General features: G+C 43.4%; 1 protein-coding gene across 1 annotated transcript; it reads left to right on the top strand.

Annotated features, from left to right (window-relative positions):
* Positions 1-2,607: 2,607 nt before the first annotated feature.
* LOC129383986 (uncharacterized) lies at positions 2,608-11,362 on the top strand. Its single transcript, XM_055069022.2, has 2 exons — positions 2,608-4,238; positions 10,526-11,362. Exons 1-2 carry the CDS (start codon positions 3,942-3,944, stop codon positions 10,880-10,882), a joined length of 654 nt encoding a protein of 217 aa, XP_054924997.1. The 5' UTR covers positions 2,608-3,941; the 3' UTR covers positions 10,883-11,362.
* The last annotated feature ends 2,138 nt before the right edge of the window (positions 11,363-13,500 follow it).

A 13,500-nucleotide genomic window follows, 5' to 3' on the forward strand; every position in this document is an offset into this window, starting at 1 on the left:
TGTTAGCATTTCTACTAATCAGTGTCTGCTTCGTTTCCTCAGAGGTCTGTGTGTGTGTTCCGATATCATGACACAGAAGGCGGTCACATGGGAGCTGAACATCCCGGCGTTCTGGCATGGTCCCGGCTCGGTTGGCCCGTCCTCTTCGATGCTGCTGCATGTTGCCTTGCACGATGTACCAGAGTTGCAGACAACACAGCGAACTGAAGCGAATGCCGAAACGCCAGAGTACAGAGAGCTTCACTAAAATGAATGAGTGCCAAAACGTTGCGACGTTCTGCTCCAACATGACCGCATACTGCGTCATGAGGCACGACACATACTGGAGCGCTGCACGGGTCAAATTTCGTTGGCCCGGACCCGGCCCGAGCTTGAAGCTGTGCACTACCCCGTCCGAGTGCGGCGCCGTAATTTTAGATGTGGCTCATGCCCAGACCACGCCCGAAAATTCCGGGTACGTCCCGTCGCGGCCAGGCCTGGCTCGATTCGACCTATTAGCCTTTGAACCTAGACGAAGTATGGTTGCGTGCTCGGTTATTGGGAAGATACTAGCCGCACACAGAATATTTCTCAGAGGCAGATTTTACTCCTCGAGGTCTCCCGCTGAAGTTCTTTCTTAAAAAAACAAGAAAACTAAAGTAAATGTTACATGCTCGCTTCACTGTGCTCGTGTGTCAGTTTGATAGAACGCCCGTAATAAAATTTCCAAGTAGTTTTGCGCTAATAAATGTCGTAGACCAAGGTGAATGCCTCTGCGCACCATGTCAGCCACTTCATCTCACCATTTGATTTCAACTAACCATTGCAACGTACAATGATGTACCTTTAGCCACAGATCTTGGCGGCAACGTCATATTAATACGCTAATTGATTGGCGTTCAGAAATACCATATCACTCTGGCGCTGACTAAGCGCCAGTCCTTTGTACTCGCCTCGTCCTCGTTCTTTCGCGCTACTATGTTTTGCCACTAGAGCACCTTTCAACTCCGTCAAGTAGAAATTGGTGACACGCAAGGGGGGAACCGCTCATGTGCAATCATATTGTCACGCACAACATGCCAGTATTATTGCTCTATTCGACCTCATTTATTAGGGCCGAGTAGTAAGTCGCGATATAGGCATCCATGTTTCGTTATGAGTAAGCTTCGACTTCGTCTAATATTTTTCCAACGCATTGAGGTGGTAAGCACGCTGCAGGTAGCGCGTAGGTGACGTAGTTCATTTTTTTACGTGAAGTTGCGAAACGTGCTCGGTTGTTCACTTTAATTCCCAGGAAACCCACGTAATACTAGAAAAACAGACGAGTGAAGGTGAGAGCTGAGCTAGTTAACATGTGGAAATATCATTTCAAAGAAAAGTGCGCTTTCATCAATTTTTGCGTTCTGTTTTCTTTTCAACAACCCTATCACAAATGTTGCAATATCTTGTAACATTTGCGTTGATTGAAAGTATTTATCCTAGAACCCGTATGGAAACTTCTAATTCTAGCTGTACTAAATATTGCATAAGCTACGGCAGGCCATTCAACTCGTTTGAAAACACAATGAAGAAAAGAGTGGAAACCAGAATTTTCCAGTATTTATTTGCTTGCACTTTCATTCATTACTCCAAGAACTCCTCTTTTTCTTCACTTTTGTTTCTGCGAGAAAACAGTCGCATGCAAGACAAATCAGAACGGCACATGAATGACGCTACAGAAAATCTACGTAGTTCTGGGTGGCAACAAAACGTACTTAGTGACTCTGCCTTTAGTCAAGACTTCTGCTTAAGAAAAAAATGCGACTAGCTGTACTAAAACCTATGTATTTGATTTTGCTTGTGGCTGCTAAACGGATACTTCGAGCAACTGAAGGTTGTCTATGAACAATTTTTGGCAGTCAGTTATCCAGCATTCCAGCACTTATGTTTTCAACGCCATTGCAGTGCAAAATATTTGCAACTTGTCATTTCATTCCGATTCTATGGCGTCTTGAAACTCGTGAAATTCGTCCCTCCCTTCCAGCCTCACTTGGCTAATGCGTTTCACCTCATTGCCAGGAGGGGCCTCTCTCAAGTTTGCGGCGCCAACACCAACTGATTGTCTCTCAGCCCCGAGCGCGATGACCCCTAAGAATACCTCTAGTTTTAATCACCTCTAGTCTTACTTACCTGGAAAGAACTTTGACCAGAGTTTTCCAATGTTGCGAAGACAAAACAAGCGGGACGTATAGTGGGCATGGATGACCACTGTCATTGCTTTCCTAGTGATCAGAGAGCGCCTTTATGTATACTAATCCTTGATGTGCACAGCTACCGCGGCATGGAGTGCCTGCCCCAGCTTCCACAGAAACCGATGGGGCCATTGAACTAAAATTTTCATAAGGCTTGCTTCAAGGGCATGCCTGGACATATTACGTGTTTGAACGAAGCCTGAACCCAAACCAAGCCTGGTCCGGGCCCGAGTGAACAATTTCTTACCCAGCTCAAGCCGAGTAGGGCGCGGGCTTTAAGGTAAACCCACACCCACGCAGTGCTCTAACATACACCTCTGACGAAAGAAAGCAAAGCAGTTTCGCAGAAAAGACAATCCAGTGAATTGCTTCTTGCACTCTGAGGCTTGTCGTCTCTGTTTAAGCCTCGAGGGAGAGGGCTTTTGTTCAAGGCAATTTCATTAGGCGCTGTATGCTGCATCACAGCTAGGTCCTTGAATCTGCGCCCCAAATCAGCAATGTGGTGTTTTCTTTGTCTAGATTTACTTTCTCAGTGTGAGAACGTGCCAGAGTTAAAGTAGCTGGGTAGGCAGCTCTTCGGCTTAGAGGAGCAGCAGCCGAGTTTGAGGATTGGGTCAAACGCAGACGACGTTGGTTCGGGCGCTCGGGATGCCACACCAAAAAAAATTAAATATGTTCTTGAAAGCAGAAAGCAAAGAACAGCAATTCTCACAAGTGAAAACGAGCAAATCCATTTTTGAGCCACATTATTATTAGTGTATTAAACGCAATCACTGTGTTAGTACGATGAATTAGGTATGCTGCCTTAAGCCAAGCCAATGCCTAGATAGCCGTTTCGGATGGCTGTGGTTGGTGCGGCTCTCAAGGCTATCTCGCGATTTCTCGTCGCCCGCGAGGGTAACTCAACACGCTTGGAGACCATCGCTAGTTTCCGATTATTAGGTCTTGGGTCAAAGCGAACGCAAGAAGCCAAGCCTGGCTTGGGTTCTGCGCATGCACACTTGAAGCCCGCAATTTTCTTGGGTCCCCAAGCCGCTTGGGTCCTCACTTCTAAAGCTCTCTATTATACTGTACACTGCTGCCATGATGTAGGAAATTACAAGGTCTCTAAAAGCGAATCTTAAGCCGCAGTCGATGCGCGAAGTGCCTGAAGCGCAGTGGAAACCAAGTAGGAATTGTTGCTCGGCCATATTATAACCCTTTAGGCGTAATGACCTACACATGTTTTCAGAAAGAAGTAAAATGAATAGCCCATGTTAAAATGCTGAGGACAAATACCAAAAAGATGACAAGAGATGTTGCACATCCCAACTCTATGACATCACAAACGTACGACCTTGTGTTTTAGTAGATTACAATGTTCTCATGTGCGTGTGGCTGTAGTGGCAGCAGCGTGGCAACGATAGTACCGTGCAGTGGATGCATTTTCAACTACCCGAGGTGGCTAAGTCCAAACACCAGCCCTCCACACCAGCCTAGCTGTCACCACACGCTATTTCGAGGCGTCAACGAACATTATTAGTTCTTTCGCTTACTTCGTACCATTGATCGTGTTTAATTATCTCTTCTTTTCTTGCGCTGCTAATATATATCTTGTGTTACAAAGACTTTTAAATTCCCGTCCATTTAGAGTTTTTCTAACAGCTGTTGGTCGTTTGTGTATGCAGGAAATTGCACCTTAGTTTCTGTTTCCCACAAGTCTACGTCGTCGCCTTGCTTGGTGCCCTCGCAATGAATCGCAGCGTTCATATTCTGGTTCTCTCTGACGTGATGTTTGAGAGTAAGGCAGTCCGGACGCTCGGGCACATGGTGGAAAGGAATCGAACGATGAGCGTTCTCGTTGTGGACCTACCTAAGAGCATCCCTAGCATCGGCTACAACCCCTGGTGGCAGCGTTTTGACATCTGCAAGGAACTGGAAAAGGCAGTCCCGCACAACCATTTCCTATTGGTTGTCAAGGTAACCGCCGGTGATCAGAAGAACAGAGCGACGAGTTTTACCATCATGGAAGCTCTCAGGCGTAACAGCGTAAGCACTTGTCTCGATTTACTCGTGTTCTTTCTTTCTTTTTTTTTTTTTTTGCAGAATAATGGATGAACGCTTGAATGTATGAATGTTTATACAGTGTCGATACGAAATACAAACATTTGAAGGCTAAGGAAAAAAAAATATTTTAAAAAGTTTTCTCAATAAAAATAATAACAATGCAAGGGTTTATGTAAGCTGCAAATAAATCATTGATAATCTGTTATGGACAAAATCAGTGAGGAAATATTTGCAATACAAGTAATCCAATGTTATAAGGCTTAATGCTGTGAGGATAGACGCCTCCGTCTTACGCGCGGGCTAAAACGCGTTAAACCGCGCATAGACATGCACGTTTACTGCAAATTCAGTTTTTTCGATGGCATATGGTGCATTGTTGGACAGGCATACACCGATTGGGAGGGAGTTCCATTCATCGTTTGTTCTTGGAAAAAAAAGGAAATTTAAGCAATTTGTGCGCGCGAAAATAGTTTCCTTTTAGGGGTGTAAATTCATGGTAGGTATGGCTGATAGGAGCTGCAGATAGGATGAATTATCGAGTCGGTACTCATGTTTCCAAAGGCGCAAAAGTAATTTGCGCATGTTACCGGTCTTCGGAATTCCTGGGCAGCAATTTTATTTTAGTTAATGAAATAAGATGGAAATTCATAACGTCCGTAACAATTCATTATAAAGCGGACGGCAAGCCTGTGTGTATTCCAGTTTGTTAACGTTTTGTTTGTGTGTGTGTGTGTGTTTGTGAAACAGTTCCACACGATGCAAGCATTCTAATCGCGACCTTACCATTATGTTGAACGCCAAAAGTCTCAGAAATGGAGATGAGTGTTCTGCTTTTCCTTTAGCAGGCAGTTTATGCCGAGCAGACGCACCAACGTGAGTGTGTTGCGACCAGCTCAAGCAATTATTGATTGTCGCACTGAAATAATTAAAAGCATCTTTCAGTGGCGGCACATTGCTTAATAGTGTATTGATATGCTAGAGGTAGCTTTTTTTTGTTCGTGATGCGCATAAAACCGGGTTTTTCTTCCTTAAGGTTTCTTTCCCTGATTTCGCACCAGTCAGGAAGCGCAGTAGGATTTTTATTCAGAAATAATTGGTCATTAGCATGGTTAATCACTTTGTAAAGTGAGTCAGTAAAGTCATCCACGAATAATTCATTATTGACACTATCGTCAATGCATGCTGCCATGCCTATAATGTATACTAGAAAAAGTATCAGTCCGAGCGCGCTTTCTTGCGATACTTCGGAGTTTACGGGCAGGTATTCAGAGTTATGACCCTCAACATCGACGAATTGGCTGCGCATGCTCGAATATACATATATCTAATTTACTAGCTTAGCTGGAAAGCCGTAGTTGCTTAGTTTTGCTATCCAACCAAAGTGAGAGGCCCTGTTGAAGGCTTTGCTGAAATCTAGGAATATAACGTAAGCTCGGCCGGCTGTAACAAGAATGTAGGCAAGAACGTGAACAGTGGAGAGAAGCTGAGTAGCGGCCTCTTGCGAAAGCCGTGTAGGGACGAGGACGGAATGCCGCGTTGAGTAAGAATTTGACCATAAGATTTGAGATCATATGCTCTAGAAGCTCGCATGACGTTGCTGTCAGTGATATAGGTGCGATGGTTTGACAGTAATGCAGAGTTACCTTTCTGAAATAGGGGCTCAACACGAACGACCCGCCAGTGTGGTGGAACGATGCCACAAAACGTAGAAGAGCGGGAAAAAAATCAGAAGCAAATGCGAAAGCCACTCGGCATAGCGGCATAGAGCGCCTCTGTCTCGCCCTTTGTTTTTTGTTGGTGTTCAAAGGCATCACGACACGCCTAATATAGACCACAGGCTATATTTGCAGTTCGTTGGCACAGTGCCATTGCAGTGGCAACCTACGTGCGCTGTCAGCCTTCTATGTCACTTGTCGACGCTCTTGAGCTAAGCACGCCTTTCAGGTGCAAATGATTGAAGACTGTGACAAAGCGTACGAGTTGTTTTTATCATTTTTTCAGAGCGCTTACAGAAAGTCGTTTAAAAGCAAAACAAAAAAAGCCAGAAAACCAAGGAAACCTTGGATTACTGACAGTACGTTGAAGTTGATCAAACAAAAAGATGCTCTTTTCAAGCAATTCCTAGGCACAAGGGATGCAACAGATTTAGCAGAGTTCAAAAAATTCCGGAATAAAGTTAATGGTACTCTAAGGGCAGCAAAAGCGCAATATTTCGAGAAATTATTTAATCAAGAAACGATAATGCGAACCGATATCACCTGGAAAAAACTAAACAGTTTACTTCGTGTAAACAATCAGCCAGAGAATGCAGAAGAGTTAGAAATAATCAGCCGACATCAGGCACGGCATTGGCTGACGCTTTTAACAATCACTTTGTATCGCTGGTGAATAGTTCCTACGATCCTCGTTGCACAGAATACGTAAAACCAAAAGTCGTCGAAAGTGCATTCCTAAGCCCCACTAACACTCATGAAATCTACAGCACGTTTCTCAGCCTTCGAAATAGCAAAAGTTGCGATATTGATGATTTGCAGATTCGCCCAGCTAAGCATGTTCTAGACCTAATCTGTCCTGTCTTAGAGCACGTGTACAATCTTTCATTGGCGAATGGCATATTTCCTCGGCGCATGCAAATAGCGAAGGTAACAGCACTTTTCAAATCTGGCGACAGAAACGACCTCTCAAATTATAGGCCGATATCGATCCTGCCTATTTTTTCTAAATGTCTTGAGAAATTGATTAATACCAGAGTAACCCCTTTTTGTAAAAAGCACAATGTAATTACGGATTACCAGTATGGGTTTAGAAAAGGTTGTTCAACAGAAATAGCTTTACTGATGCAAAAAGAGATAATTTTACGAGGCTTTGAAGACAATTTACTTACTCTCGGTGTCTTTATTGATTTTTCGAAGGCTTTTGACACCCTTAATCACGACACTCTACTAACAAAACTTGACATTTATGGCTTTAGGGGAACTTTTCTGAACTTAATTAGAAGTTATTTGCAGTACAGGTATCAGACCGTTGTCGTAGGTAACAACTGTTAAAAAAATTTGCCTATATTCGCTGGAGTTCCTCAAGGAAGCATACTAGGACCACTATTGTTTAACCTGTATATAAATGACATAACTAATATCAATACCAACGCCCAATTTGTTATCTATGCCGACGACACTAGTTTGTTCATAACTTCTAAGGACGTGAAAGAATTACTATGTGTTGCTAATGATACACTAGCCCAAATAAACAAGTGGAGCTTATTCAACTCATTAACTATTAATACTACCAAAACAAAAGGCGCGCTTTTCCAGCCAAAAAACAAAAGGCACAGTATTGACGGACATCTAAAAATAGGCACATCTTTCATAGACATAGTACCATCAGTTAAAAGCTTAGGTGTCATATTCCAAGAGAATATGCTGTGGAATGACCATGTCAACATTATTGCTAACAAACTTGCACGTGTTGTTGGAATACTAAGATTACGCTTCCTTTTACCATTAAGAGTGAAGCTCCTACTTTATAATTCTCTTTTCTTATCTCATGTTAACTATTGTCACCTCGTATGGGGCAACACGACTAGCAGTAACATCAACATTCTATATTTATTGCAAAAGAAAGCCATCCGTGCAATTTCAAACTCTTCATTCGATGCGCATACTGATCCTCTTTTTTGTCAATTAGATATAGCGCCGATAAAATCGGTCTACAATACAATTTTGCTGAAACGCTTTTTCACGGAAAGAAAAGGTAGCACTCATTTTCTTGTGCACTTGTCAAGGCTAACACTAAATACAAGCAGTTTCAGTACACGTCACAGAGAAACTTGGCATATTCCGCACTCAAGAACTAACTACGGGAATCAAATGCTGCGCCATGAACTACCATCTCTACTTAACTCTTTTCATTAATCACCCTACTTATTATCATTTCAATTGGGTGGCCAAACTTGCCACTCATATTGGCATTCACGTGAATGCTTAGTGTTTTTCTTTGTGTTTTGTTCTGATGTATACGTGTTCTAAGCTGTAATTGCACAGTGACCTATTTAGTTTTGTATTTCTGTGAATGTTACCCGTAAATGAAAAGGGATTCATAATGTCTGCATTTTGTTTTTTTCCTGTTCGTGTTTTTCGTAACTTGTATGACAATACTATATCTGCATTCATGTCAATTTTTTCGCCGCAGTGCGAAGTAACTTTGTATAAATAGTCCCATTTATCCACATATTGTTTAAATTTTTTATTGTTCATCTTGTACTTGTGCACGCATTGCTACGTGATGCCAAAGAAACCAATAAGGGACACAGACCTAGTCAAGCCGATTTTATGGCTTTTTGTCTGTGCCCCTGCTATCTGTACGTTGTATAGATACAAATAAAGTTCAAAGTTCAAGAATACAATGAAATTAATTCTAACGTATTTGTAGACGCTTAATCAATTATTTTTTCGATAAATTGCTGTTGGAGCTGTTTGCTTCATTGTTCCGTTGTAACCACATGTAAGATATTTATTCGTACACTCTGCTTCATGTATATTTGTCGCTTTTGACGCATTTCCAAGGAATTCAATGGGGGCGAAATGCGAAAACACCCAGGTACTTAGATTTAGGTGCACGTTAAAGAACCCCGTGTGGTCAAAATTTTTGGAGTCCTCCACTACGGCGTGCCTCATCAGAAACGGGTTTTCGCACGTGAAACCCCATAATTTCATTTCCAAGGAAGCTGTGTTGCATATTTCATGAAGTGTTGTTTTTATGCATTCCAGCTTGATGTAATCTATAACAGCATAGCGATGTTGTTTTTGCGCGCTCCCATTGATCGCTAAGATCAGCACAGTATTGAAAATAAACTAGACATGAAAGCGAATGCGCATGCGCTTGCATTCGTTAACATTAAGCAGGCATTTAGAAGGAAGGGGTGCGGGAGGGCACCCACAAAGCATCTGTAGCGTGTGCTTGAAATGAAATGCAGATATGCGATGCCATAATTAAATATTGCAACGGAATACCTTCAGTCGCCTTCACTAACAAAGTTTGCTTGCAAAAAACGCCCTCCTCGCCCTCATTCGCCCTCCTCGTTCGCTTAGTCATCCGTATTCACAAGGATTTCATGGAGTGTTGACCAAGGTCTCAAACGACCTGGGCAGTGTTCCGGCTGTCCAACAATATGTGTATAGCATCACAATTCTGTGATGAAGCCAAACAAACAGCGAATGATGTCAGTCAAGCGCTGACGCTCTTATTCCCCTGCCACGACGGAAGGGCTCACGAATAGTGTGAGTAACCAGCGCCACCTTGGTAGTACAAGGACTGTTCACTCTGCTTCATGACGACATTCTATTAGGCCCGAACTTCACATTGATAAGCCCGGCTTGACGACAGTAGCGACGTCCAAATCCCCGCTGCTTACTCGGGAGTACCTCTTATTACATACTATGGTAGTTCACAGTAGCATAAATACATGGATCGGAGTTCTGGGCCAATCCACCTCTGCGCGATAAGTTAGGAGAAAAATGGCAGCCGCGCGATAGCTGTAATCAAAAACATGTGTTATGTATTACTCTCACTTGTCTTAAGCAAGCTATCTGAAGAGCGTCTGCTCCTGCTCCAGAAATAAACAGAGGCGATTTGGCTTTGTCGCGCTATCTGGGATAGCTTTCTTGCCGCTCCTGCATGTGTAAAAATAAATGAAAAGAAATGGCTCCATTTGAAGAAAGGCACATGAAAAGGCTCCTGAGCAGGAGTTAATATAACGATTTCATTCCATCCGCTTCCTCAGTAGTCTGGCAGGCGCTAGGTCTCCATTGTCATCGCAATCGGCGGGTCTTGCGTGATGGATGCAAGCAAGAGAACGCAATAGCTACGTTGTCTTAGTCGTCAGTTTATTCGTTTAAGCTATGGTGTCGTGGACGCTAAAAAGTGCAGAAAGACGTTTCAGAGTGTAGCACTGTAGCACGTCCACTTATTGAAGTGCCTCTTAAAGTACTAAAATTACTGCTGAACAAAATGTTAATGTACAGATATAGCTTTAGGAGCTCAAAAAAGGGGGAAATGTAGCATTGAAACAAAAAGCACAGAGCCGCTAAATGTGCGACAGGACCAGAAAACGGCGGTTTATGGCGTTAGCGGTGAGACACGTGTTTTTAGCAATCGTTTCAAACTTGTCACGCATGCGGGCCATCTTGATTATTACTGCCGCGCATCTCGCATAACATTAAATCTTACATTATCGGGATTGTCCTGACTGTGGCCTTTCTCGGAAAGCGCAGATGCGCGTCAACAAAGCGGTCCGCTTTGTGTCCGGCTCGATGGAAAGAAGGGACGCCCTTGCCTTTGACAAAGTGAAGCGCAGCTCGTCGGTGGTCACCGCACTGTTGATGAGGCCGAGCATGTCGCTGGACGATATGTCGAACGATGCGGAGGCTGCCATGGAGATGGTGGCTGACGCGCGCCGGGTGCTAGCCTCCAACTACTTCATTCTGACGGGCGTCGTCAAGGCCAAGGTAGTCTGCAACGCCGACTCCACGGGAACGACCACGTTCGACAAGCTCGACGAGGATCTGCAGGCGCATATCTGTTCCTACCTCAGGTTGACCGATGTCGCAAACGTCCGAGAAGGGTGTTGACTCATTTCCTTTTACTTTATTTTAAAACTGCATCATCTACTGACAATGACACTTTATTACGTTGGCTTCAGTGGTGGAATAGACGGGAATTGATTACCATGAGCGCTATTTACAAATGCTCATTTAAAGACTCCGAAAGACCATAATTTGCGTAGTCCATGTAGTTTACTGATAGAGCCCAGCTAATTTATGCATGACAATGTCTAGCGTAAATTTCGTCCCCGTTCTTACTGACACATGGTGCCGATGTTAGTAAAGGCGTCAGCGTTCGCTGTATTATTCAGCAATTTTTATACTGGTAGCACTCTCATGCTGTGCATTTGCTATCGCAGCACCTTGAATTTTATTTTTACTCTTTACTTGAAGACATGTATTTGTTTCTTGCTTCGTGTGATGTACAAACGGTAATTTCGTGCCAATAAACGTAAAACGGGAAATTTTGTAATCCGATAAATATCCCTCCCGCTTTCTTTAACCGTCTGCCTGATCGTCTATCATGTCTGTGGATGAGTAGAACACTCCATGGGGGTGGGAAAGCAATCGCCTCATACTTGTCATGCAATAGCACATAATCTCAACATATATAGTCATTTGTCGTCATCCTCAAGAGGGAGAGAGAGTTAGGAACACTGAACAGAATAAAAGCTGACCCAGTGTACCCGAGTGAATGATTTCAATAAGCAACTTCACTGTTATCATAGGCGTATCTACCGGGGGTCAAGCGGTGCACCTGCCCCCCCCTCCCCATTTTTCTCAAAAGTGGGGGGGGGGGCAAATCATGTAATTTGCCCCCCCCCCACTTCTGAAAGCAGCCACTTTCGGCTGCATGCTGGAAGGTCGAACAAAAGTACAGCTGAAGGTAAACTTTCTCAATAGAGAGAGAGAGAGAGAGAGGAATCATAAAAGAAAGACAGTCACCAAGTAAGTTACGCTTTTCTTTTCTAACCATCCTCTGATTGGACAGCGAAGGTTGTCTTTTGTGCATTCTCGGGGCGCCCTGTAACGGAAGACGCGCGAGATTGACCACACACGCTCGCATTGCGGAGAACGCCTGGCGCTGGGCAGTTCCCACCATAACTATCAGCTTGCGACACTTCCGTCACGCCCAGTTTTTTTGAACGCTATATGCATATTCGAATGGGCATGCTACATTTCACCTGCGGCCGATGGTGAGGTAAGGATAAAATATAATCAGCCGCGTCCAACGATCCTGTGCCTTACGCCATGAAATATATGGCTTGAAAAATTCTGGAACTATTTATCTTTGTTCAGCGACAGCCTACATAGCGTCGCACTCGCAGTGTGTTATCATGATAAAAAATCTAATAAGCCTCTTACAGGTAATATTCCATTGTCTAATTACGAATTATCGTAGATGTGTTCCTGTAAATGACCTTGGCCTGCCGTGCAGATAAGTTGTAATACCCATAAAACACTGACTCGAAATTTTCTAAAGGCATGTGTCACTCCTGACTGACAATTTCATTTTCACTCTGTTTCTAAATAAGGGCTACACCATTACGTGTTTCCGGCAGGAGCAAAAACAATATATATTGTATTTCAAAAAAAATGAAGGCGGCTTTTTAGTGACGTGTTCTGATAATTTGCACTGTGCAGGTTTATGTTCCCTGAAAACAGTTACTGAACAATCTCACTCTACCGATATTTAAGGGTTCTAAATGCCATTTAGTTTTCTCCCCCAGTATCCTCGGTGAAATATGCGGGGCCAGGTGTCTGTGACGTGTCTGTTTGTGTGACTGTCGCTAAAATATTACCCGAGCAGCTGAAAAAACCCTGAAAGTAATTTATTTTTTGTATATACAGAAAGTTAAATTGTTGTCAGAGGGCTCTACTGTATGTTACAGGAGCTTAAGATATTTAGAAATGTGAGGAATAGGAGTACCAGCAGGAATTAATTCTTATAAAGATTGCTGGCTACTACAAGCAACTAAAGAAATACAAGGAAATGAGCATCTGCTAGTACCAGCCGCTCAAATATTATGCAACAAAGATAGACAGCTAGTACCAGAAGCTCATCAAAAAATTGCACCTAAATGAGTGGCTCATAGTACAAGCTACTAAGAAATTTGTAATAAAGGAGATTGGCTGTTAGTAGCAGTACCTCACGAAAAGAAAAACAAAGTGACTAGTGGTGAGTACAAGCTGCTGGAAAAGATATGAAACAAAATTCGTCTCATGTGACAGCAACGGCACACGTCACTGACCTCTTGGATCGCAATATTTCGCTGTAAACGCTGCTGTATTTCCGAATACGCATCGTTTATTTCTTTTCCTCCCCACTTACCTTTCCCATTTTCTGCTCTCTAGCACTCGAATATGCATCGTAAATAACCACGTGCAACCTGTCTGTCCACCTTTCCTTTTCTTTGTGGTTCTCCCCTTTCTGCTGCAGCCGCGCTTATGACACGTACGTCCGTATTCGAAGTTACTGCCCACTGCACCTTTCTAGTTCCTCCTTCTGGGAAAGTGGGTTAAGGAAATCGGTGGAAAGAGGGTATGCCAACAGAAAACTGCGTTACCCTTACACCGCATCATTCTGTTTTCTGTTCCTGCACGGGCTGGACTGCTCTTCCTGTTTTTCTCATTCCAGTGTCATT

Source organism: Dermacentor andersoni, chromosome 9 (assembly GCF_023375885.2).
Source record: "Dermacentor andersoni chromosome 9, qqDerAnde1_hic_scaffold, whole genome shotgun sequence".
NCBI lineage: Eukaryota > Metazoa > Arthropoda > Arachnida > Ixodida > Ixodidae > Dermacentor > Dermacentor andersoni.